General features: G+C 40.5%; 1 protein-coding gene across 1 annotated transcript in view; it reads left to right on the top strand.

Annotated features, from left to right (window-relative positions):
* The window catches only part of ABCC11 (ATP binding cassette subfamily C member 11), a 63,857-nt gene that overhangs the window by 20,712 nt on the left and 17,281 nt on the right, over positions 1-25,864 (top strand). Inside the window, exons 11-20 of the mRNA XM_036751667.1 lie at positions 1,754-1,825; positions 11,889-12,013; positions 13,676-13,748; positions 15,700-15,903; positions 17,155-17,289; positions 17,399-17,483; positions 18,865-18,957; positions 19,930-20,033; positions 21,920-22,120; positions 24,634-24,860. Of these exons, the coding sequence (XP_036607562.1) occupies positions 1,754-1,825; positions 11,889-12,013; positions 13,676-13,748; positions 15,700-15,903; positions 17,155-17,289; positions 17,399-17,483; positions 18,865-18,957; positions 19,930-20,033; positions 21,920-22,120; positions 24,634-24,860 (1,319 nt within the window). The remainder of the gene's footprint in view (positions 1-1,753; positions 1,826-11,888; positions 12,014-13,675; positions 13,749-15,699; positions 15,904-17,154; positions 17,290-17,398; positions 17,484-18,864; positions 18,958-19,929; positions 20,034-21,919; positions 22,121-24,633; positions 24,861-25,864) is intronic.

The following is a 25,864-nucleotide window of genomic DNA, read 5'->3' as shown; positions in this document are numbered from 1 at the left end:
TGTCTATAGAGTGTGAGGCCTAGACTGAGGAAGACTTCAGTTCAAATCTGGCCTAAGCCACTTACTAGATGTGTGACCTTAGGCAAGTCACTTAACCTCTATTTGCCTCAGTTTCCTTAACTGTAACATGTGGGTAATAGTAGCACCTACCTCCCAGAATTGACAATCAAGTGAAATAATATTTGTAAATGCTTAGCACAATGTCTAACATACAGTAAGTGCTTGATAAATGCTGGTTTCTTTCTTCCCTTCCGGGTACTTGCAAAGTTCAGAACTGGGCATGAGGTGCTTGGAATACAAAGAACAGGGAGAAAATGAGTGCCGGAGGTAGAGTTAGAAGGCCTTGGCTTGAGCCCCAACTCTGTCACACAGTTGTGCCAGGACTCCACTGTCCTTATCTGTAGGATCCTTCATCAGGACCCTTGCAGTTTTAAATCTTATGACGAACTGTTAAGGCAAAGTTTCTGCCTAGACCCCACCTTACAGAAAGGCAGAGTAGAAACTTGGAGTGATTTTAGGGGCTCCAGGAGGGCTCTATTCCCCCAGATATCAGGCCCTTTGATCTAGTTCTGTTACCTAAAATTCCACCCCAGAATTATCCCCTTGGGTCTATCACCGCCTTCTTTAGTTCCTTGGGCAGAGTGGTACAGTGGAAAGATTACTGGATTTGGAATCAGAGGACCACAGTTCAAATTCCAGATTAGACACTTAATCAGTCAACTAGCATTTGTAAAGTGTCTACTATGTGCCAGGCACTATACAAAACACTGAGGACATGAAGAAAGGCAAAGAGAGTCCCTACTCTCAAGAAGCTCCCAGTTTGATGGGTGAGACAACATGAAAACAACATATTGCCACAGCTTGTTCAGCTATTCCCCAATTGATGGGCATCCCCTTAACTTCCAATTCTTTGCCTCCAGGAAAGAGCTTCTATAAATATTTTTGTACATCCACGTCCTTTTCCTTTTTTTTTTTTTAATCTCTTTTGGGATATAGACCTAGTAGTAGTATTACTGGGTCAAAGGGTATGCATGGTTGTGTATAGTTCCAAATTGCTCTACATAATGGTTGAATCAGTTCCCACCTAATGGAAGATTATTGAGAGAGTAGGGATGATAGAATGAGCAGTCTCCTAAAGAAGATGAGATAGAATGGTATTACTGGTACACATTAAGGAGTTAGCCTTGGCATGGAGAAATGCCCCCTTGAGCAAGTCACTGATCCCTCCCTAGACCTTAGTTTCTTCACCTATAAAATAAAAGGGATAGACTAGATATCAAACTCAGTTAGAACTGGACTGCTAACCCATATGTAAAGATCCCTGGCAGTGTGTTCTCAATGCACTAGTCATCGCTTGAGGAATCTCCCAGCTAGGAGAAACCCAGGCTATATGCCATAATGGACCCTAGAAGTCCCTAACTACAGAAACATCACTGACTCTGTAAATTCTAAAGTATATCTTTAGCTTTGTTTTTAACATTCCTAGACCTCAGTATTCTCATCTATAAAATGAGCGGGTTGGACCAGTTAGCTTCTGAGGCCCCTTCCAGCCCTTGATCTATGATCCCATGACATCATCCTTCAAAACTTCTGTGAAAGGAAGAAATGGTGGGAGGACAATTGTTCCCTCCTCTTGATGCTGTGTCTGTGACAACAAAATGCATCATGGGCATATGAATGAGGTTTTGAGCTGTAATAGGTCTGAGGCTATGGAGAGCATCTCAACACTCACCTGCTTTCATTTGTCTTGCAGGGGAAGATTTTAGGGGTTTGTGGAAATACCGGAAGTGGAAAAAGCTGTCTGTTATCAGCTATACTGGGGGAGGTAAGTGAAATGTGTGAGAACCATGCTCACCCCAGAAAGAACAATACTCACTGTGAAGCCGGGAAAGTTCTCATTTTATTTTACGTTTGCTTTACGTTCCTAGTGAATGGGTGGCTCCCTAATGGAGTATGCTTGCTCAGACAAATGCAACGCTTTTTATGCTCTTCCCATTTTGGATTTCCCCCCTTGCTCTCCATTGTGCAGGTGCAACCTCCTGAACTGCCCACCTCATGTTCTCTTACCCGATATGTTCCCCTTCAAACAGCTCGTTAAGCATGTATACAGGTTTCTGACCTTTCACCTGATCAGAAGCCTGGTTCTTCTAGGTCATGGCTCTGATTAGAACCAGTCACCTCTGACTTACATTCTGTTATCACTTAAAGCTGGAGGTACTTTTAATCCTGTGGAAACAGAATTCCGTCTTTTGTTTCTCACAAATGTGCCAGTGGATGATTTCTATTCACACTGATCTAAATACCTTCTATCCCCTACCATACCCAAGTCCTTCCTGGATCAGCATCTTACCTCCATAACACATAGAATCCTTGATTTTCATGTGGTCTCCCACATTAGACTGTAAGCTCTGTGAGAGCAGGGACTGTCTTTACCTTTTATTTTTTTTTTTTGTATTGACAGCACTTAGCACAGTGTACATGCTTGATAAATGTTTATTGACCTTCGAGTCAATGATCCTGAGAAGGATTCATGTAAAGTTAGTGTCTTTAACATTTAATCCTATCTTCCCTACATAAACCAGTTCTCTGGAGGTGCCCTGCTGTGTATCTTTTTGTAAAAATTCAGAGCCAATATTTTTATAGGCAGGGTGGTTATGGTGGACAGAGTGCTGGACCGGGAGTCATAAAGACCTCCATTTGAATCCAGCCTCAATTGTGTGACTTTGTGGAAGTCACTTAAATTTTCTGTCAGTCAACCAGCATTTATTAGCTTACTGTATGCCAGATTTGGGCTAAACAATAAAAATGCTAATACAAGCAAAAAGAAAGAGGATTCCTGCCCTCAGGAAGTTTAAATTCTAATGGGGGAAGCCAAAGTATAAAAAGAAGCAGAAAGTGGGGAAGGGAAAGTGAAAGGATGATATTCCAGGGTGTGAATCAGAGGAAGAGACTAGGGGAGGAGCCCCAAGGTACCAAGGCACTTTGGTGTTGTGACTTCCAGGGCTGGAGCAATCTTTCAAGATGAAAAGTTTTCCGGGGCAGGATAGAAAAGTCCTGAGTACAGCCTGGTGAGAAATGAAGACCTGGGCCTCAGCTGTAAAATCAGGACAACAATAACCTAGCTAACTGGGTTGTGGTGGAAATGAAAGGCAGCAATCTATGTCAATGTTGTCATCGGGTCGTCTGACTCCTTGTGACCCCATTTGGGGTTTTCTTGGTAGAAATATTAGAATGATTTTCCATTTCCTTCTCCAGTTCATTTTACAGATGAGGAAACTGAGGCAAATAGGGTCAAGTGACTTGTCCAGGGTCACACTAGTTACAGCTAGTAAGTGACTGAGGCCCCTGTGCCCCCTACCTGCCCATCTTCAAACCTTGGAGGACTATAATAATGTATATTACTACTACAACTACTGCAGCATTTAACGTTTGCAAAGTGTTTTTCTCACAACAAACCTGGGGGGCAGGGCACAAATATCATTATCCTATTAGAAATAATCATCTTACCAAGAATTCCACTTGGCCATGAATGGATTTAGAAAAAAAGATTTTTATTTCACATCATTATCTGACAGGTGACTCGGCCTCTAAGCCCTTGTGAAAAAGGGCCACGCCACAAGCACACTCTCAAGACAATTACAAACTCTTTTATAACAATCCTGATTCGAATTTCCCCCCTTGCTCTCCATTGGCTAGGTGCAACCTCCTGAACCGCCCACCTCATGTTCTCTTACTCTGTATGTTCCCCTTCAAACAGCTCGTTAAGCATGTGTGCAGGCTTCTGACCTTTCACCTGATCAGAAGCCTGGTTCTGCTAGGTCATGGCTCTGATCAGAACCAGTCACCTCTGACTTACATTCTGTTATCTCTTCTGTTATCACCCCTACAAAACTGGGAGGAGTTTTAATCCTGGGGAAACAGAATCCCTTCTTTCGTTTCTCACAATCCCTATTTAACAGACGAGGAAACTGACAGTTAGAGAGGCTGAGGGGCTTGTCGGTGATCACATGGCTAGTACATATCGAGGCTAGGGTTTCTCTTCAAGTCTTAACTCAGTTCTGTGTTCTTTCCATTACAGCGCACTGACTAATTGATCTGTCCACTAAATCTAGGTTTTTGCGTTGGGGATTAAATTGAGCTCTTAGAGAGGCCCACTTTTTTATTTTGCTGTCTACTCAAGTAGTGCTTCCTCCCCTTCCCTGCCCCCCATTTTTTCCCTTGCCCTACACTTTTTAAAGGTGCTGCTATCCACTTAGGATGCCCTGGTACCAGATGAACAGCAAACATCACCTTGGTGTGGGTTTTGCAAATTTGACTTTAAATAGATGGCAAAGATCTCATGTACTTTCAACCTCTCAAAGTCCCTTCACATCCGTTATTTCAGTGAGTCTTCCAAACAGCCTTGGAATTATTATTTCTATTTATTACAGGAGGAAATGGAGACTTAGAAAGGGGGAATAATTGCCTGAGCTCATACAGTAAGACAGAACCATGTCTAGAATCTGGGTCTCCCATTTCCTAGTCCTTTGCTTTGATCTTTCAAAAGCTATTAGTGACCAAATGATCCCTTAGTGAGGTGGTGAGGATGAGCATGCCTCTATAAATTACCTTTTTACCAAGGAAAAGTTAGGCAAGGCCCTGGGAAGAACAATCATTCAGTAAACAAGCCTTTATTAAGCATTTGCTATACATCGTTGGGCACTATGCTAGGCTCTGGGGACAGAAAATACAAAGAACAAAACCATCCCAACTCACAAGGATATAACAGTTTAATGGGGGAGGGCTAGGACATGACTATACAGAATAAATATAAAGTCGATAAATAGCCTGTGGTTCACAGACCCACAATGGGGAAAAGTTATATCTTTATTTCAATATAATTGGTTTCCTTTGTAATCCCTCACATTTTATTTTATAAATTTAAAAATATTATTCTGAGGAAGGGCCCATAGCTTTCACCAGACAGGGCTCATGACACAAAAGTTAGAAACTCCAAAAATAGAGGAAAGGTAGAGATTTTGATTAAGGAAATGGAACAGCTGTGGATAATGGTGTGACCATCCCGATGTGTAGCTGAGGTGGAGTGAAGAAATAGGCCACAGGATTAAGGAGTTTGAAGGAACATCAGTATGGATGTTGAAATCCCCTAGTCTTAAGGGCAAAAGTGCTTTTCCTTCCCCCTTTCCCCTTTCCTCTCCTCTCCTCTCCTTTTCTTTCTTTCTCTGACAGACAATGCTACTATGAATATTTTCATAAAATAGCCCTTGTTGGCAATAACTTCCTTGGGGATATAAAGTCAGTAGAGGGATCACTGGGTTAAAGAGCATGAACAATGTTGTAACTTTCCTTGCATAATTCCAAACTGTTTCCCAAAATGTTCAGACTAATTTAAAGCTCCACCAGCAGTGAGTTAGTATGCTTGTGTCCTTACAATCTTCTCTAAAAGAAAATACTTCTTTGACAATTTAATGAGCATGCAAATATTTATAGTAGCATCATCTATAATAGTTAAAAAAACCCAACAACTGGGGAATTACTGAACAAATTGTACTATATGAGTGTAATGGGACATTATTATAACATGGGGAATGACGTATATGAAGAATACAAAACAATATAAGAATACTTGCACAAAGTGAGGAAGAGTGGATGAAACTGAGCCAAAAAACCCAGGATCCCATTTCAATAACTATGTAAGTTAAGAAAATTTAAACAGGAACCAAAAAAAGGTCAAAAGCATGAGACAGGAGTGCACTAATTTATAACACAACACCTATCTTTCCTCTTAACAAATGGAAAATTACTGAAGTATGAAGTTGAATGTATAATCAGTTGCAATTACACTTTTATGGTTTTTTTTTTTACTAAGAGTTTGAGGTTATTTTACATTAACAAAAATTCAACTAGAAATATCCTTGGAGGTTTGTATGATGTGTTGAAAAAATTTGTTAATAATTTTTTCTTTAAGAGACTTACAGGATCCTTGTCCACTCACAACACATCTTGGGCTGCTGTGTTCTGCTGCCAGGTCATATGTTCTCCTTGCTCAGGGGTTTAACACCTGGCTCCCCATCTTCCCCATCTATTGCTCTTAGACTAGGGGACTTGAGCATCTTACACTGATGCTGTTGTCGTTCAGGTGTTTTAGTCTTGTCCAACTCTCTGTGACCCCATTTGGGGCTTTCTTGGCAGAGATATTGGAGTGGCTTGCCATTTCCTTCTCCAGCTCATTTTGCAGATGAGGAAACTGAGGCAAACAAAGTTAAGTGACTTGCCCAGGGTCACATAGCTAGTAAGTATCTGAGTCCGCATTTGAACTCAAGCCTGGCACTATCCATTGCACCCCATCTGATGTTCCTTTTCAAACTCCCTGACCTCTCAATTCCTCAGTGACATGACCTCTTGCACTTCAGCTATTCATAGAGATGATTGCACCATTATCTGAAATTCTTCCACTTCCTTAAAAAAATAACCTGAAAGTGGAAATCAAACAGAAGTGCTGGAGGAGGAACAGGCCTGAAACGTTATGGCCTAAACCTCACAACACCCTGCCTATAGGTGAATCAATGTTTTTTCACAGGACTAAACTATAGAATGAGAGTAAGGGTGCCTAAAAGGGGAGAAGAGAAAAAGGGATAGAAGGAGAATATGTATATCCCTAATCAAGTCAAAGGTTAACAAAAGGAAAATAATCCTGAAGTCTCTCAGAAAAAAAATGGGCCTACAGAAGAATAGGTGAGGAGGCAACAGAAGAAATTAAAACAGGGGAAACAAAGGGAGAAATGTTATTTTAGTGGTGCTGGGGGGTCCTTACAATGGGTATAATCCTCAGGGATTTGGTGTTTAGAGAAACCATTAATCCTGCCATCAGAAGAGGAAGCAGAACTCCTGAGGTCACCCATACCTGGGGAAGTGGGAGGGCATAGATTCGAGATGAGATTTCATGAGAATAGGCAAAAAAAAAGGATCATGGGGAGGGCAAGGGGTAGAATGAACTGCAGAATCAGGGACACAGTAAAATTCTTACCATGGGGCAATACTTGTATCTTCTCTATCCTTGTAGGGAATTGGTATTTATAAGAGTGAGGCACAACAAAAGGGGGGTGGGGAAGGAGCAGGATCTACAAGGCAATAAAATAGAAACCTTTGGACAACACATCTCAAAATAGGTTGCTGTAGAAGCTTTAATTCCATGAAGAATATGGAGAATAAAGAAAGGATAAATTAGCAAAAGGGTCATGAATCAAAGAATAAAGTCTAGAATACAAAACAAAAGAAAGACACATAATGACAAGTGTGAGGGAAAGATATCCTTTTAGAAAAAGGTGCAGAAAATAAATAAAAAAAAACTAATATTTCCAAAACAGGTTGAAGGGGAGGTAATTCCTACTATGTACTAGTACTGTGTGAAGTACTGGGGATATAAAGACAGTCCCTGCCCTCAAGGAGCTCACAGTCTAATAGGGGAAGACAATAAACAAGCATATATGCACAACTATATACGGGATAAATAGGAAATGATTAACAGAGGGAAGCTAGGTGGTGCAGTAGATAGAATGCCAGGCTTGAAGTCAGGAAGACTCATCTTCCTGAGTTCACAATATGGCCTGGTCAAATCACTTAACCCTGTTTACCTCAGTTTCCTCATCTGTAAAATGAGCTGGGAGAAGGAAATGGCAAAGGCCACTTCCAGTATCTCTGCCAAGAAAACTCCAAGTGGGATGATGGAGGGTTGGACATGAATGAAAAACGACTTAACAGTAATTAACAGAGGGAAGGCATTTGATTTAAGAGGGAATGGGAAAAGGTTTCCTGTAGAAGGTAGGATTTAAATGGGACTTGAAGGAAGAAGCCGGGGAAACCAGAGGGGGAAATGAACATTCTAGGCATAGGGGACAGCCAGTGAAAATGCCTGTAGTTTGGAGATAAATTATCTTGTCATAAAACTGCAAGGAGGCCAGTGTTACTTGTATCAAAGAATACTAGGGTATGGAGGTGTAATGTGCAAGAAGATGGAAGAGTGGGTAGGTTATAAAGGGCTCTGAATGCCAAATATAGGATTTTGTATTTGATCCTGGAAGTGACAGGGAGACATTGATGTTTATTGAGAAGGGGGAGTGACATGGGTGGAGAGAGATAAAAGTTATTTTACTTGATGATTTAACTTAGAGGGAAAAAGAGCAAAAATTTAGCTAACTAAATAAAAGGAAAAAAATGAAAAGGAATTGCTAGGTTAAGCAAAACTCTAAAACTAGGAAAAAAGATGACAAATGGGAGGGATAAGCTTAAGTTAAGGAGAAGACAGACAGGGGAACAAGATTACCTTAAAGAAGTCCTACTGTCTTTACAGAGGAAGAGGAAGGTAAACATCCAAATCTGCAAAAAAACTAGACTGAAATTGCCAAAGGGCTTAGGAGTAAAAAGTCTCTTGGTCAAGTAAAAGGGCTGTCACTTTTTGGGGGAGGTCAGATGTGTGTTTTCACAGGTGTTGGCAGAGTAACAATTGTTTTGCAACTCCTAGCTATAGAGCTGTATGGCGTCACTAAGTCATTAAATGATATGTCCAGGGTCACCCAGCCAGTAGGGATCAGAGGCAGGAATTTCAGCTGAGGTCATCCTGACTCTACTTATTTGTACTGCCATTGTGCCACTAAAACAAAGGGCAGAAACAAGAGATGAGGAAATACACAGTTTCCTCCTTTTGTTGGAGAGTTGAGTGACAAGGTATGTGACGTGCTGTTTGTGATGTCAGATGAGACCAAGGTGGACCTTGGCTTTGTTTAAATTTTCTTATGGGTTTTATATGTTACAAGAGGAGATTCAGTGAGTATGACAGGAAGGGGGAGTAGCATATTTAGGAATGATTGTGATGCAAAAAACAAAGGCAAATAAAAAAAAAAACTTAGGCAAATCACTTAACCTCTAAGAAACCAAGAAAACATTTTTTTTTTTAAGGAATTAGGGTTATTAAAAGTTAGACTAGTTGGACTTTAAGTTGTTTTCCAACTCTAAATTTATGATCCTATGAATTATAAAGAGATGGACTTCACAGGAAGAATAAGCCTTTTGGGGGGCTAATGTAATGGTTTTCATAATCCACAGTTCAGCATTGCACATCTTTCCCATAAAGGACAATTCCCCTATTTGATGATCAAGGTGTGATCCAACCAATAGGCATTCCTAGCAGCATAACTGCAACAGGGTGGTGGTGGTGGGGATTAAAAACACCTTTTCAACATAACGTTGTAATGGCAATGTAATGGAAATTATCCTGGATTTTGAATCAGGAAATATGAGGTTTTAAAAAATAGATTTTAATTGATATCTTTTGTTTTTACATCACTTACATTTACCCCTGTATTCCTTGCTTCTCTTTATCTAGAGTGCCATTTCTTATAACCAAGAGTTTCTTTAAAAGGAAAGAAAAAATTCAGCAAACCAGTCAATGCATCAAAAAAAAAAGATCTGATGTTATGATGCAACGTTTCACACCAGCTGTGTGAAGAAGTAGGTGAGGGAGGAGACTTTTTCATATCTCTTCTTTAGGGCCAAGAGAAATTAGGTGGGACAGTAGATAGAGTGCTAGGCACAAAGTTAGCAAGACTCGTCTTTCTGACTAGCTGTGTGACCCTGGACAAGTCACTTAACCCTGTTTGCCTCAGTTTCCTCATCTGTAAGACAAGCTGGAGAAGGAAATGGTAAACCACTCCAGTGTCTTTGCCAAGAAAACTCCAAATGAGGTTACAGAGTCGGACCTGATTGAACAACAATAACAGCAATAATTAGTCATTATAACTTTGCAGCCTTCCATTTCCATTGTCTTGTACTATTGGTTTTTTTCATTTACATTGTTGTAGTCATTGTAAACATTGTTTTTCTGGCTCTGTTTACTTCATTTTGCATCTATTCATACAAGTCTTTCCATGCTTTTATGTATCATGTTGTTTCTTGCAGCACAGTAACATTTCATTCCACTCACGCACCATAATTTGTGTAGCCATTCCCCAACTGATGAGCATCCATTTTGTTTCTAGCTCTTTGATACCACAGAAAGTGCTGCTATAAATATTTTGGTGTATATGGAGCCTTGCTTTTTATCAATGACCTCCTTAGAGTATATGCATAGGAACGAAGTCAAAATATGGGGAAACTCCAGTCACTTTGTTTACATAACTCTAAACTGCTTTCTAGAATGCACCAATCATAGCTCCACCAATAATATACTAGTATCCTACCTTCTGCAATTTTTCCACATTGGTTATTCTGGTCTTTTGTCATCTTTGCAAATTTTTGGAATATGAAACACAGTCTTATAATTGGTTTTTATTTGCATTCCTCTTATTAGTGATAGAGAGCATTTGACATAGTTGTTAAAAGGATGCATTTCTTTTGAGAACTGTTTGTTCATATCCTTTGACTACCTGTCTTGGGGACTGGTTGATCTTATATATTTCTGTTGTCTATAAAGCTATATATCAAACTCCTATTGGATTCAAAGATTTTTTTCACAGTTAACTACTTCCCTTCTAATTTTAGATGCATTAATTTCATGTGTGCAAAAGCTTTTAATTTAATATAATTACAATGATCATTTTTATCTCTTGTAATTATCTCTATCTTTTGTTTAAGAATCCATCCCCCCCATATGAATTGTCTGTCCACTGTGTTTCTCACATAATCTTTGCACTTGTTCACTCTTCCTACTCATAAACTTAGGGAGAGTGTGCCCTAAGTTTATGGTGGTGGAGGAAGAATGTTGTGTTATTAATCTTCTTCTATTCAATTTTGGTAAATGCCTTTGCTTTGGAAAAGAATCCTGTCCTTCCCCCATCTCTACCCCAATAATTTGTGAAAGGTATATGATCTACCTTCTCTTCTATTTTATATGGTATGATAAGAAATAGGGCAGCTAGGTGGCACGGTGGATAGAGTGCCAAGCCAGGAGTCAGGAAACCTTGAGTTCAGATTTGGCCTCAGATAACTTATGGGCTCTGTGACCTTGGGTAAGTCTCTTAACTCTTTTTGCCTTAGTTTCCTCAGCTGTCAAATGAGCTGGAGAAGGAAATGGCAAACTACTCTAGTATCTTTGCAAGAAAACCCAAATGGGGTCACAGAGAGTCCGACATGGCTAAGATGACTGAACAATGATAAAAAATGTGAATTTTAATCCTGCTCCTGACCCTTGGTAGATGTTAAATCAACTCTCTGAATTTCAGGCAATGGGATACAAAGAAGTCTTGGATTTGTAATCAGAGGGCCTATTTATCACATTGTCTATGTGACCTTAGGGGCAGTCATGATTTAATATCTCTAAACCATCATTTTCCATCCTCATCATTCCAAATGAGAGATTTGGACTGGATTTCCTTTAAGTGCCCATTCAGTTTCATATCTATGATTCTATTATTTGGAAGGTTTTATAAACCGTAAGGTACTATAAGTATATGAGTTATTATTCATTCATACCTTCATCTAGTAATTTGTGACCTTTCCCAAAATAACCAGACCTTCTTCCTCCAAAGTCTCATTTTAAAAAATTTAATCATTAATAATTAACCACTAAGTCAGAAAATAGCAAAATTGTGTTGATGTCAGTAGGAGATATTTAACATCTTTAACAAAAAAATGTAGAATTTATTCAGTGCTGTAAGTGCATCATAAGTAGTATTGTTTTTATTTCTTTAAAACTCCCCAGTAAGTTAGGGCATGTATCATTCTCTCCATTTCAGAAACAGAAAGCCTGAGGCCCAGATTGGGGAAGTCATTTACTGAAGGTCACACGGCTGGTGTGGATGAGGATTACATGGTTACTGATGCTTTCCCCACTAGCCAGCCCTGTCTCCTTACCACTGTCTTGGTTCTTATGTTGGCCATTCTTTTTGCTACAGATGAATTTACACGCTGGGTCTGTGGGGGTGAATGGAAGTTTGGCTTATGTCCCCCAGCAGGCATGGATATTCAGTGGGACTGTCAGAAGTAACATACTCATGGGAGAAAGATACGACCAAGCCAGGTACACTTCAGATGTCATTTTGTGGATTTGAGGGGTAGAAATGACCTCCTATTGGGATGCTATTGGGATTATGAGGCTGGGACAGATTTGGGGTAAGATCTCCAGTTTCATTAGGCAGTGCACTGAGAAGGGGAAACCTCACATCAGTGAAGCCAAAGATCCTTGAAGGAAATATATGATATATATTCTGTATCTTCCTTGTTTCATTCCCAATTCTACCCAATTCTTTCTGGGGTTAGAAATGGGACTATGAGTTATGATTGAGAGTAGACGTATATAGGGAGTAAGCCCTCAGAGTGTATTGCAAAGATGTACTACATGGGGTTGCTTCTGGAGAGCTTCTTAACTTTGGGGGGGAGGTTTGGATGGCTACTTGGTTTGTTACAATTTGATTTTGGAATATTCCTCTTTCTATACCACTCTCCCTCTAATCAACATGCTGGATGGCTCACAAAGATGTTTGTACATGTCTGTGCATGGGAGGCAGCATGCTGTAGTGGACAGAGACACAACTTTGGAGTCAGGAAGACTTGGGTTCTAATCCTTCTTTTGACATATAATAGCTGCGTGGCCATTTTTAATAACTGTGTAACAAAAGGGACAAGTAACTTAACCCTTTAGTGTCTATGTAGCTTTCTAGGGCTATACATTATCAATGACTTACAGTTCTGCATCAGCAGAAGGAGTCCCCCTACCCCCCCTACCTTTACTAATGACATCATAGATCCAGCTTCCCCTTATACCCTCCATCCATCCATCTATCATCCATCTACCCACCCATCTTCCCACCCAACCATCCCTCTCTCCATCCACCCACCCATCCATCCATCCACCCATCCATCCCGGATGTTTGCTGTAGCCAGTTCATACTGACTTGTGAGAGCTAATTGTTAAATTTTTAGTGTGAGCATTTACATTTCAGAAATTGGCAAATGCTATAAATCAGGGCTTGACTTATTGTTTGTTAATAGTCTCAACTTAAGAAAGTGTTAGAGAAAATGTTAATAATAAAGATAAACCTTAAAATTGTCATGTGCTTTGAAGAGCCAGTTGTTAAACATTTACCAGCACACTCCTGATTATATACATACTTGTATATATGTATATGTATAAATGTGTATATATCTATATCTCTCTATGGTCAGCTAGGTGACACAGTGGATAGAGTGATGGGCCTGGAGTCAGGAAGATTCCTCTTGCTGGGTTCAAATCTGGCCTCAGACACTTTCTAGTTCTATGACCCTGGGCAAGTCATTTAACCCTGTTTGGCTCAGTTTCCTTATCTGTAAAATGAGCTGGAGAAGGAAATGCCAAAGCACAACCACAATAATTATTTAACCATATTCCCATATATATGTGTATGTGTACATGCATGTGTGTGTATGTGTGTGTGTGTAGGGAAACTGATACAGTGGATAGAAAACTGGCCTTAGAGCAAGTTCAAGTCCCATCTCTGACTGAGATGACCATCAGTGACTTGTTTTGTGAAATTAGAGAATATTAGAGCCTAAAGTAACCTAAGGAATCCTCTAGTCCCGATCTTCTCACTTTACAGATGAAAAAACAAAATAGGGGAAGAGACTTGCCCAAGGTCACATGAATTACAATCATAAATTGATAGAATTGAAAACTGCTCACCTTCTACTGTTTGGTTTTCCTCAGATATCACCAGGTGATCCATTCCTGTTCACTGAAGAGAGACCTGGAAATTTTGCCCTATGGAGACATGACTGAAGTGAGTGATACTCTCGAGAGGGTGTGGGTCAACATCAGGTTACATCAGTCTTTTTATTGATGAATTCAGATGACAGAATCTCTTCCAGGTATCCTTTCTGCTCTCCCTTAGTCTACCTGACTGTCTTCAGGTCAATAGAAATCTTTCTTTAGGTGAGGCAGAACACTTCCCAAGTTCCTAGAGCCCTCTCTATTCAAACCAGAACCTCTGCCCCTCTTCTTTCATGATCCTCCTTTTCTGCTACCCTCCCTTCCTGAGGTTCACTAGTAGAGAAATCAGAGCCTAATTTATCCTCGGTTCTGACGACGAACAAATCCATCCCCAAGCCATCTTCAGCTCTCACCTCAGGATCAAGCAATGTTACTCTTCCTCCTTATAATTTTTTTTAAAAGGCCTCATCTGTGCAGTTATTCTGACCAAACTAGGCTCTGGAGAAGACATGAGAAAATGCACTCCTCTCCTTTCTTTGGAGAGGCAGGAGACTACAGGTGTGGAATATTGCATATACTCTTAGATATGGTGGATGCGCTGGTTGGTTTTGCTGAACTACTTTTTTTTTTCTTCTTTTAAAAAATCTGCATTGGAGAGGATGGCTTACTGGGCAGGCAAAGAGAGAGATATATTTGGAAATGAATATGATGTAAAAAAAAAGGTATCAATAAAAATAATGTAATTAAAAAATTCCCAAGCAAGCAAAGAGAAGACCTCATGACCATAAGAGCTACCACAACCAGCAGCAGCTCTGATCTGACAGCTTTCCCAGGCAAATCTGGACAACTTGCCTTCCCAGAGGCATCAACTAGAATAAGAAATACTGATGTTTACATAGTGTTTTGAAGTGGTAAAACACTTTACACATATTATCTTGTTTGAGCCTTATACCAAAGCTGTGAGGTAACATAGGTAATATTATCTCCATTTTATACATGATGAAACTGAAGCTCAGTGAAATTAAGAGGTTTGCCAGTGATTACACAGGTGGTAGCTAAACCCAGGTACTCCTGGCTCCAGGTCCAGTACTCCATCCATTATTCCCATTCTGTGGTGCTTTCAACTTTTCTTTCCTTTCTTGCTTCCTTCCTTCCTTCCTTCCTTCCTTCCTTCCTTCCTTCCTTCCTTGCTTCCTTGCTTCCTTGCTTCCTTCCTTCCTTCCTTCCTTCTCTCTTTCTTTCTTTTTCTTTCTTCCTTCCTTCCTTTCTTCCCTCCTTCCTTCCTTCCTTCTCTCTTCTTCCTTCCTTTCTTCTCTCTTTCTTTCTTTCTCTTCCTTCCTTCCTTCCTTCCTCCTTCCTTCCTTCCTTCCTTCCTTCCTTCCTTTGTTCCTTTCTTTCTTTCTTCCTTAGGCATTTGAGGTTAAATGACTTGCCCAGGGTCACACAGCTGGTAAGTGTCTGAGGCCAGATCTGAAGTCAGGTCCTCCTGACTCCAGGGTCAGTGATCTATCCACTGAGCCATCTTAGCTACTCCTGTTTTTAACTTCTCAAAGCGAGTTCACATCCCCTATCATATCTGAACTTTACAAGTCCCCTGGAAGAAAGGCAGGATCTTGTTATCCCTGTTTTACAGATGATAAGACAGAGGCCCAAGTGACGTGAACAAAATTACGCAGCAAACAAGTGACAGGGGCAGACCTCATAGGATTGCTGTGATGATCAAATGAGATAATATAGGTGAAGCACATTGCAGACCTTGATGTGATCAGTCATGCGAGCCACACCACCCTAGGCCACACCAGCTGTCTGACCTGTCTCATGCCTTGGATTCCCTGGCACTGGCACTGGCCATCTGGGCCCCTTCTAAACAAGGGTTTGACTTGAGCAAGAGCCAGTCATATCCATTCCACTCAAGACCGAGCTCTGGACAGAGATGAAGAAGGATTTATTGTATCGTGTTCATCATCCGCCTCTCACTGATCACCTTGCTTGGCTCTTCCCTTATTATTCCCTATTTACAGATTGGGGAGCGGGGCCTCAACCTCTCTGGGGGTCAAAAGCAAAGGATCAGCTTAGCAAGAGCTGTGTATGCCAATCGTGAGATCTACCTGCTGGATGACCCACTCTCAGCGGTGGATGCCCATGTTAGGAAGCAGATATTTGAAGAGTGCATTAAGAAGGCACTCAGTGGGAAGACCATGGTTCTGGTGACTCACCAGCTGCAGGTAATAAGAACTAAGACTGTTGTGATGGTAGTCTTTTGTTGAAAAAATGCCGATTAATTAAGGTGACCTTCCAGCCCCCCATGATTTAATAACCTTGCAAAGCCTTACAAAGAGTCCTTTCCATTCACGTCAGGCAAATGGCATGAGCAAAGATTTAGTGCTGGAAGAGATACTGCACAGCATCAAGTCTGACCGCATCATTTTACAGATGAGGAAACTGAGACCCAAAGGGGTTAAATTTTTTATTCAAGAGCACAAGGCACTAAATACCAGAATCAGGATTCGAACTTGTGTCCTCTGACAGCTTTTTTTTACTACATGCTATATGCATTGTAAGAAACCTGAATTTTATTCACAATACCTGGGGAAAGGTAGACTGGTAAAAGCTTTTTATGGTCTGGTAAGATCTGAATGCTTATGTGCAAGATGGAATTGAGCTGTCTGTCTTTAGGTTTATGAGTCTGATACATGATACATAAAGATGCTGATAGTCTGATTCGATGACCATAAGTGCAGTAGACAAGAGATCTGGGTTAGAAATAAGGAGGAAAGTCTTGATGATGGGGGGAGAGTGTGGGATTTCTGACCCTAAAGATTTTCAGGAATAGGACAGACAATTGAGTTTTCTAGGATTATTTTGATACCTGCAAGTCTGAAGGCAAGGGATGGAGCCTTAGCCTACAAGATTAACAGGTTGAACTCAATGAATTCTCCTGCTCTCAATCTTGTGCTCCTACCACTCACTTGGTTGACTGCGCTCGATGCTATGATTTTCAAAAGCTTCTGTTGCCTTAATTCATACGCAGGTTGAATTTGCACACATACCCTGGCTCTACTCCCAAGTACAGAGGCCCAAATGAAAGGCAGCCAGCCTGGTGGGGCAACATGAACATTGGAATGCCAATCAAATGGTGTGGGTTCTAGCTCTGACCCTGCCACTATTTTACCTTATGACCCTCCTCCTTGGCCTGTTTCTCTTTCCATAAAATTGGGGGATTCCCTAAAGACCTTTCAAATATTCTATGGACATGTCTGTCTGCTTCCAGACAGAACTGAATCCATTCCATTGAATTCACAAAGACCTTCAATGAAAGAGAATTCTCAAAGTCTCACCTAGAATCAGGTTCTTAAAATGCTGTTGCTGTTGTTATTAAGAATGATGCCCTGAATATTGACAAAGCACTTAGCTTTTTTCAGATTACTTTCACATCTGCCATCTGATTCCATCTTCTCAATTTCATTTCACTGCAGTATTTAGAGTTTTGTGACCAGATCATTTTATTAAAGGATGGGAAAATATGTGAAAGTGGAACGCATGATGAATTATTGCAGAAGAAGGGACAATATTCCCAGCTCATGCAGAAAATATGTGGGGAGACTATACAGGTAATCTCTACTGCCCTTGAAATAAATCCCTCATCCTATGCTGCATGGAAAGAAACTGTGCAGTATTGGGGGCATGTCTCTTTAAGGTACTGATGACTTTCTTTCCTAGAATGCAACAGATGGGGCTAAAAATACAGCAGAGAAAACACAGATGGATCTCTATTCCCAGGAGGGATTCTTCAATGAAAATTCAGGTAATGCTACCTTTTAAGATTCCTTTTGAGAATAAGTTTATGCTGTCCACTAGCCAAGGCCTAGGTTCAATGCATCTCTTTCTCTCCTTTCAGCATCCAACCCCTTCTTGGCACTTTTATTCTGGAAGTAATAATGGCTGGTTTCACTTAAAAAAAAAAGAATCCTTTTTCTAGGGCAATGTCCCTTATCTGAGTCGATGGTGAATGTGAGGTAGTCAAGGGTATGGGGCTGGTGGGTCAGTGATAAGAGATCAGATCAGAAGGCAATATGGCATAGTGGAAAGAAGTCTAGACTTCATGAGACCTGGGTTCAAATCTTGTCTTTGATATTTATGAGCCACATGACCATGGGGGGAAAAATGACTTTGCCCTTCTGTGCCTTAGTATCCTTCCTTATGTTAAGAAATAATATATTTGCAGTATCTACCTCTCAAAGTTGTTTTAAAGAAAGCCTTATAAACTTTAAAAGGCTTTGGATCATTAGTTATTATTTTAAAGCAGAAATTCCAGGTCTATACAGCTGAGATCTAGAGGTATGTGATTAGAAGCCTTAGGTTAGGGCCCTTAAGAACTCAGAGTGGGACAGGGGCTGAAAGCTTCCCACAGAGCTAAGGAGATGATGGCTTCCTCAGTGGTGGACCAGGGCAGACTCAGGGCTGTGACAGGGCTGTTCCGAGCCTGGCTCCATTCTCTCCAGCTTTTCAAAGCTGAAAAACTCCTGGTATTTGAAAATCTCTCTTCATCTGCTGAAGGCAGAAAATGCTCTAAGGGACCTGGCATGACAGTCCAGGTTTACTAGATAGTGTGGGGCCCAAACTTATGGAAGTGGTGGCATTTCCTCAGCCTGCAGAGGGACTTCAGCATTTGTGTCATGTATGGAACATACCAAGAATGCTTCAGGCTGTCTGGCAGGGCTGATGTTGGGTCCCTAGTAGCATCCTCCATAGGGAAGCCTCATAGCAAAGCAGCTATTATTTTTGGTACTCTTGACTTCCTCTTCCATTTCCTCTAAGGAGATTAGAGGCAACTGTGAAGGACTCAAAGCCTAAGAAATAAAAGGAAGCACTTGTAGAGAACCTTCCACGGACCAGTGTTAATGAGAGACAATGTTAAGAGTGCTAGATTTAAGAATCAGGAGATGTGGGTCTGAATCCAGTACCTACCAGCTACTTGACCAATGGGCTCTACTTCTCTAAATCTGTTTCTTTATCTGTAAAATGGGGGTAGTAATGACTTATAAACCTACTCTTTATAGTTTTATGAGGAAATGCTTTGTAAAAACAATGTTCAAGAGAAGGCAAGTCACTATTATTAATGCCATTTATAGAGAGCCAAATGGTAGGAGGCGTAACAGATTTGAATGTTTTTTTCCCCCTACCAGTGCTGGAGACTCAGCTTACTGAAAAGGAGGAAATAAAAGAAGGTTCCCTGAGCTGGAAAGTCTATCCACCATTACATCCGGGTGAGGCAGGAGGTAATCCATTTCTCAGTGTCTTGCCTTCATCTTTAGCTGATGCTACCTATGGGCAAGCATACTCAATGCCTGGTCTTGGTGCCACAGCTGGGATGTGCCAGCACCCTGTAGCAAAAATACCATTTTGGCCTTGGATGTATTTCTGTGTGTCAGGAGGGCATGCACATTCAGGGGAAGAGGCTTGGGTGGCTCAGCCTCCTGAGGGTGGCTCAGCCTTGTTCCTAGCATCCCCACTTTCTTCCCTCACTTTCTTGTATTCTCTGCCTACTGGCAATCGATCAATAATTTACTAAAGCACCTATTGGGTGCTTACACTTTTGCTAAGTGCTATAAGAGAGACAAAGAAATAGCAGATGATTCCTGCCTTCAAGGAAATGACAGTCTAGCTGGGGAGACAAAATATATCAATATATAAAGACACAGATTGCGAGGGCTGGGATGGTTAGGGAAGGCTTCATAAAGAAAGTAGGGCTTAAACAGGACATTGTGGCAGTTGTAACATCAGGGTAGAGATAGGAAAACTACAGTTTAAAAGAATGTGGGAATGTTATAGAAAGTATATATGCTGAGGAATGTAGTAATTATGGAAAAAGGGATTCATCCTAGCATCTCTCATGATATCCTCATGGGCAAGGTGGAGAAAAGTGAGCTGGGTGAATAGTATGGTTAATAGAGTTGGGGGAATTCAAGTTTACTCAAAAGAATGGACCCAAGATAATAAATCAGTATCAACCTGGATGGAGGTCCCAAGTTATGGATTACAGTTATAGCCCTATTCCATATTCTCCCATCCAGCACTGCCCCCCACTGCCATTTTAAAAATTTATTGCTCTTGTCCTACAAGTAGGACACCAAGATGTTCAAGATGGATAGGGGTTCCACATGGGGAGGACCAAGAATTCAGGGGCCAGGTTAGTCTTCCAGCTACTCCAGAACTAATCTTCATCTATCTTCCCCTCATCCCCACCTCAGGTTACCTCATCACTTTTGTGACTTTTCTTCTCATGATAGTGAATATCTGCCTCACAATCTTCAGTTTCTGGTGGTTGAGCCACTGGCTCCAACAGGGCTCAGGGGTAAGTGCAGTAAGGATGAATTCCTGGGGGCTGGTTGTACCATGATGAGTAGGGCACCATGTTGAATGTAATACTAACCTGGATAAAACTAATCTGCTGCCTATCAATACTAGCAAGAGGTGAGCATGGATGTACAAGGTACACACGTCCCACTTATACAGCACAACAGTCATTTATTAAGATTTGCTATGTGCCAGCCACTGTGCAAGGCATGGGAGATGCAAAGACAAAAGTGTGAGCTTACATTCTGCCACTCTTTACAAAGATGACAAGTCATGTAGTTGAAAGTACTGTATTAGGAGTTAGGAGGCCTGGGTTATAATCTCCAAAATGTGCTCTGGGCCATCCTAATGTGCAGAAAGAATATGTGACTGCCTATATGTGATTAGAAACACATCAGAAGTCATTCATGACCAAAAATTACTCCCCAGATGACAACTTAAATTCCACCATTAGTAGCACATTCCTTTCAGTTAAACATTGCCTTCTCCTTGTGGATCAGCTTTTAAAATGCTTTTTTAAACCTCCCAGAAGAGGATAAATCACTACCCCCTTAGTGAATACTTTATCAAATCAAATCACTTACTTCTCTCATATGAGGCATGGGAGGTAAGAGTATAGCGAGAAAAAACCAAACAGCCCACTGGACCCAGAATCAGCAGGATGGGGGGGGTCAAGTCCCTAATCTGACACTTTTTAAACTGTGTGATTATAGAAGTCACTTTCCCTATCTGGGCCTGAGTTTCCTTATCTGTGAAATGAAAATACTACTACTAATAATAATGGGCACTACCTACCTTCCATAGTTGTGGTGGGAGAAGAGGCTTATAAACCTTAAAGTGTTTCAGAATTGTGAGCTGTTATTATTATAAGGGGAAGAGCATTAGGACCCTGGGCACCTTGTAGATAGGTATGTGGAAGGGCACAGAAAGAAATGGAAAAAGTCCAGGAAGTCAACATTGCTAACTTCACAATTTTTCTGTGGGCTGGCCAACCCTGCCATCAAACAAATGTGCAAACTCAGGTAGCCAAAACATCCCACCACTTTGGATCTCGGTTTCATCATCTGTAAAAGAGGGTCAATAAGTCCTGTCCAGGCCTGATAGTTTTGTGTAAACATTAAATTAGGTAATAGATATGAATGGCTTTGAAAAGTCTAAAATGGTCTATGCCCATAACCTTGAGATGCTCCAAGATATTCCACTAAATACCATGATGTCTATTCTGATCTTCAAGGTTGATACTGCTTGCTGCCCCTGCTCCTTTCCTCTTTGTAAGCCTTATTTTTCTCCTCCTTGCTCCAGCCCTTCCCACCTCTCTTCATATTTGCTTCCTTTGCTTGAAGTTTTCCAAATAGCCACTGTCTAAATCTACCATTTTCTCCTTGTTGTCTCCATAATATTCTCCATATTGCAACTGAATCAGTGTCGAGGACTTCTGGGCTGCAGCCCTGAGTGAGTTGGGTAGATTAGTTTTATTTTTTTCTTAATCCACATTTTCAGAAGCATGATTGGGAACATTTTCTCCAAACATGCCATGGAAGGAGGTAGAAGCTTTGATATCATAGGAGTTGTGCAGATTAAGTTCATTCAGATGAACACAAGACCTGTCCACCAGCTGGTAGAGAAAGTGATTTGGGAAATCAGATGAATCAATATTGGAGCTGTCAGAGAAAATTTCAGGAAGGGTTGCATCTTAAGCACAGAATTTCAAAAGGTAGAAGAGCAAAAGGAAGACAGAAATGATTGGAAGCACAGAGGAGAGGATTTAAAAATGGAATTTCACTGAGTATAAATTCTTGATTTCATTTGAATAAGGAATAAAAGCCTCGTCTCCCTTTGACGTTGCTCTTGACCTCACAGCACTCTCCTTATTCTTTCTTTAAGGCCAATAACAGCAGCAAGATCAACAGAACAGAACAGTTGGTCCCAGGAAACCCATCAGACAATCCCCAGATGCCTTTTTACCAATTAGTGTATGGAGCGTCTGCCGTGATACTGATTTTTACATGTCTCATCTCATCAGCCCTTTTCACCAGGACAACAAGGAAGGCAGCCACTACCCTTCACAACAAGCTCTTTATGAAGGTACAGTAACCATGGTGTGGGACTTCTAGCTTGGCTCTGCTCTGGGGCCACAAACTTCAAAGGTATGGGAAGAGGGAAAAGCAATTAGACAACAGTGTGTGTCTAGGAGTTTTAGCAGATTGCATTTTCAATGAGTCAGGAGCATGATAAGACAACCAAAAAAAGCTAAAACAGTCTTAGGAGTACATTCAGCACAAGGAAGATGATAGTCTTGCTGTGCTCTGCCCTGGTCAGACTCTCTCTTTTACATTCAGATCTGGTATCACATTTTAGAAAGGGACATTGAAAAACCAAGGTGCAACTGGAAAAGTGCAGCCAGATGGTAAAAGGACAATGGTAAATATGGCTGAGATGTCACCTGAGGTTTGGTTGAAGGAAGGAGAGATGGTCAATCTAGAGAAGAAACAACTCACAGAGTGGGCATCCCTCGTAGCTGTATCCAAGTATCTGAAGGGTTGTCATGTTGAAGGATTAGATTGGTCCTGTTTGGCTTCAGAGACAGGACTAGTAGTAAGGGATGCAAATTGTAGAGGCATAGATTGGTGTTTTATTATTTTTAGTTTAAGTATTATTTCTTTTCCCATTCCTTTCATTGCTTGAGATCATAATAAATAAAAGATGAAACTTTAGAGAAATCTATTCAACTTCAGAAATGACAATCTGACCCCTAGGAAGTGAATTTTCATCTCCTCCCCCCGCACTCCATTCTCTGCTAAATGTCTGTTTCTCAGACAGAATATCAGGTGGGCTGTCTGGACTCCGGGAATTCCTTAGTGCAGAAAGACCTTTTCTGGGCAGAAGTATTTGTAGAGTGCCGAGTTTAAATACCCCCAGTGGAAATACGGATTCCAAATGCTCCCAGTCATCCGTCATGTTCTCAAGATTCCTGTCGGTTTTATGATCTAGCTGTCATTCCTCTGACCAAGTTGAGCAATTTTTTCCCCCTGGAAATTTACACACCTCTTCAGATCCAGGGATTTTGAAAACAACTCAATCTCAAACCACATAATGGATTGACAGTTGACTTCCAAATAAAGATTTAATGAGATTTTGGTTGAGCATGTCTCTCCTTGCCTTTAATATTAATATCTGATAGAAATATATATTTTTTTGCAATCAGGCAACAATAACCTTCCTTACACAGTCTTGCTTGCCTATGATCTAGGCTTGGTTTTAGGCTCTTAAAAGACTGGATAATATATATTTATATCATGGGAAGTGACTTTTTGATTATAAAAACAAACATACTTTTAAGCAAAGCATAAAGAGGTAAAATGATATGTAATAACAGCAATACATAATAATATATTTGGAGTCAGAGAACTTACACTTGAATTCTAGCTCTGCTCCAAACTACTGATGTGACTCTGAACAAATTATTTCCCTTCTCTGGGTCCCAATTTCCTAATTTGTAAGGAGGAGGCACTGAACTGGACCATCTCTTAAGATCCCTTCTACCTCTGAATCTGTGGACTCTATCTAGTGGCTCACATTCCTCTTTTCTCATTGTTTTACTATGGTGTTCATCCCTTCTTCCTCTAAAACCACATGGCAATTGTTTATACCTGTCCTCTGCATTTCCTTTCACTGTTTTGTTCTCTACTTGTGTTTGTTGTCTTATCCTTTCCAGTAATTATAAGTTTTGTAAGGGCATGGGGGTTCTATCCTATTTAATCTCTTCATTTCCAGTACCCATCCCAGAACCTTGAATATAGGAAGTCCTTAGTGAGTATTTGTTAAAATGGAAGATTAAAATTCAGAATTAGCTGTGGCAGCATTATAGTGGGTTTTGTGTGTTTGGTCCCTAGTATAAATGCATTTCAGATGAATTTAATTCCAAGAACATTTTATAACCCAAATAACTGCACGTTCACTAATAGTTCAAAGTAGGCCCTGACCCTGCTAACAACTAGTTGGGCGACCCCAACCTAAAATTAGGTACCGGTTCTGAATCCCACCACTGGTTCAAAAAGGGTTTTATTTTTTTTCTTCCTAACTGATACCAGTGACTTTCTATTTATTTCAGTTGGGTGGAATTTTTGGAAAAGAAAAATGTACTCATGAATCAAAGAGGTCATCAACTGATCAATGAACATATATTTATTAAACATCTATTACAGGTCAGACACTGTACCAGGCAGTGAAAATACAAAGAAAAAAAACACAGTATCTGCCCTCAAGAAATTTACATTCTGTCAGGAAATAGAAAGTTTAATTAATCCATCGACAAGTATTTACAGAGTACTCACTATGCGTACATATGGCAGGTCATGCCTAGGTGCTAGGTAGCTAATGAGAAAGAGTAGAAAGAGCCCTGGACTGGAACTGAGTAGCCTGGATCGAAGTCCTTGCTGCCTGTGTGACCTTAGGCAAGTCACATCATTTCTCGGGGGGGCCTCAGTTATTTTCTCTGTCAAAGAGATGGGGCTGGATTCAATGATGCCTCCTGCCCTGTGATTCTGCTTGCAGGACCTCTCACAGTGCTAACTTTAGATGATCTTGTCTCTCTACAGATACTCCGTTGCCCTATGAGTTTTTTTGACACAACTCCTGATGGTCGATTCTTGAATTGTTTTTCTGGGGACTTGAATGAGTTGGATGAGATACTGCCATTGGTTGCAGAACAGCTCTTAGTTTTGTTTTTCCTGGTGGTGTCTATTTTGGTCATCGTGATCGTACTGTCTCCTTATTTCCTGGCTGTTGCATGCGTCATTGGTATTATTATTTTAATTTTATTTTGGTGAGTAGGTTTCTCAGTCAACTTGGCATTAAGCTTCATAATTTGAGAATGAAAAGTGCTGCGTGTTTCATAATTATTATATTAGTAAGACTTGCATGTTGTGGTCAACAGCCTTAACTCTACATATAGTAGATAACGTAAGATAACATAAGGGAGAATAGCACAAAGTAAACAATTACTGGGGACAATTAGCGCTAGTATATCCAAAGCCCAGGCCTCTATTCAAGGCCATTGAAAAGTATTAGATCTACAAGACAGAACTTTTCCCTAAAGACCGTGGCTGGTCAAAATAGAAACTCCCTCCTGAAGACCCTTTTTTAATGTCAAAAAATTCTGTGAACCCTCCAACCCCTAAATAGTTGCATTTATGCTGCATGTTATGTTGGAACTAAATAAAAATCCAAATGCCAATGCTCTGAGCACAGATGGATTTGAGGACCTCTTACAATAATTCCGTGCACTCCTGAGAACCACTATGCTAGAAGACATATTCTGGTAAGAGTTAGAATAACTGAAGAGAGACACATTCACCATGGGAAGAGGCATTCTGGAACTAAATTTCACATAGTGGTTTCATTCTCCCAGGGTCCTCATTTACCTGTAAGTAAGTATTTGGTTTCTATTCCAATTCAATAAATATTTGAGATAAATCTGTATGAGGCCCTTTACCAAGGAATAAGAGCAATATAAGGAGGGATAAAACCCAGTCCTTGCACTCGAGGAGTTTAAAATCTATTATTAGAGATAACAGAGGAATATAAATAACTGTAGCACAGAATAAAATATAAGCGAGGTTTAAAGGAGCCAAGGAGAATGATTTTAGGAGTGGGGAAAGGGGTGAAATGATAAGCAGAGAATGACGGCAATAGATTGTAGTTTGGAGAAGGGATAGTTTTAATTCCCCCTTTACTTAAGAACATAAAAATTATGAGGTTCATTTTATTTCAACAAAAGTTAAAAATAACGCTTTTACAGTATGTACTGTTTCCCCGGTGGAGTTCTGA

This window comes from Trichosurus vulpecula, chromosome 3, assembly GCF_011100635.1.
Source record: "Trichosurus vulpecula isolate mTriVul1 chromosome 3, mTriVul1.pri, whole genome shotgun sequence".
NCBI lineage: Eukaryota > Metazoa > Chordata > Mammalia > Diprotodontia > Phalangeridae > Trichosurus > Trichosurus vulpecula.
The sequence above is the reverse complement of the archived record's forward strand: the minus strand, read 5'-3'. Positions and strand labels throughout refer to the sequence as shown.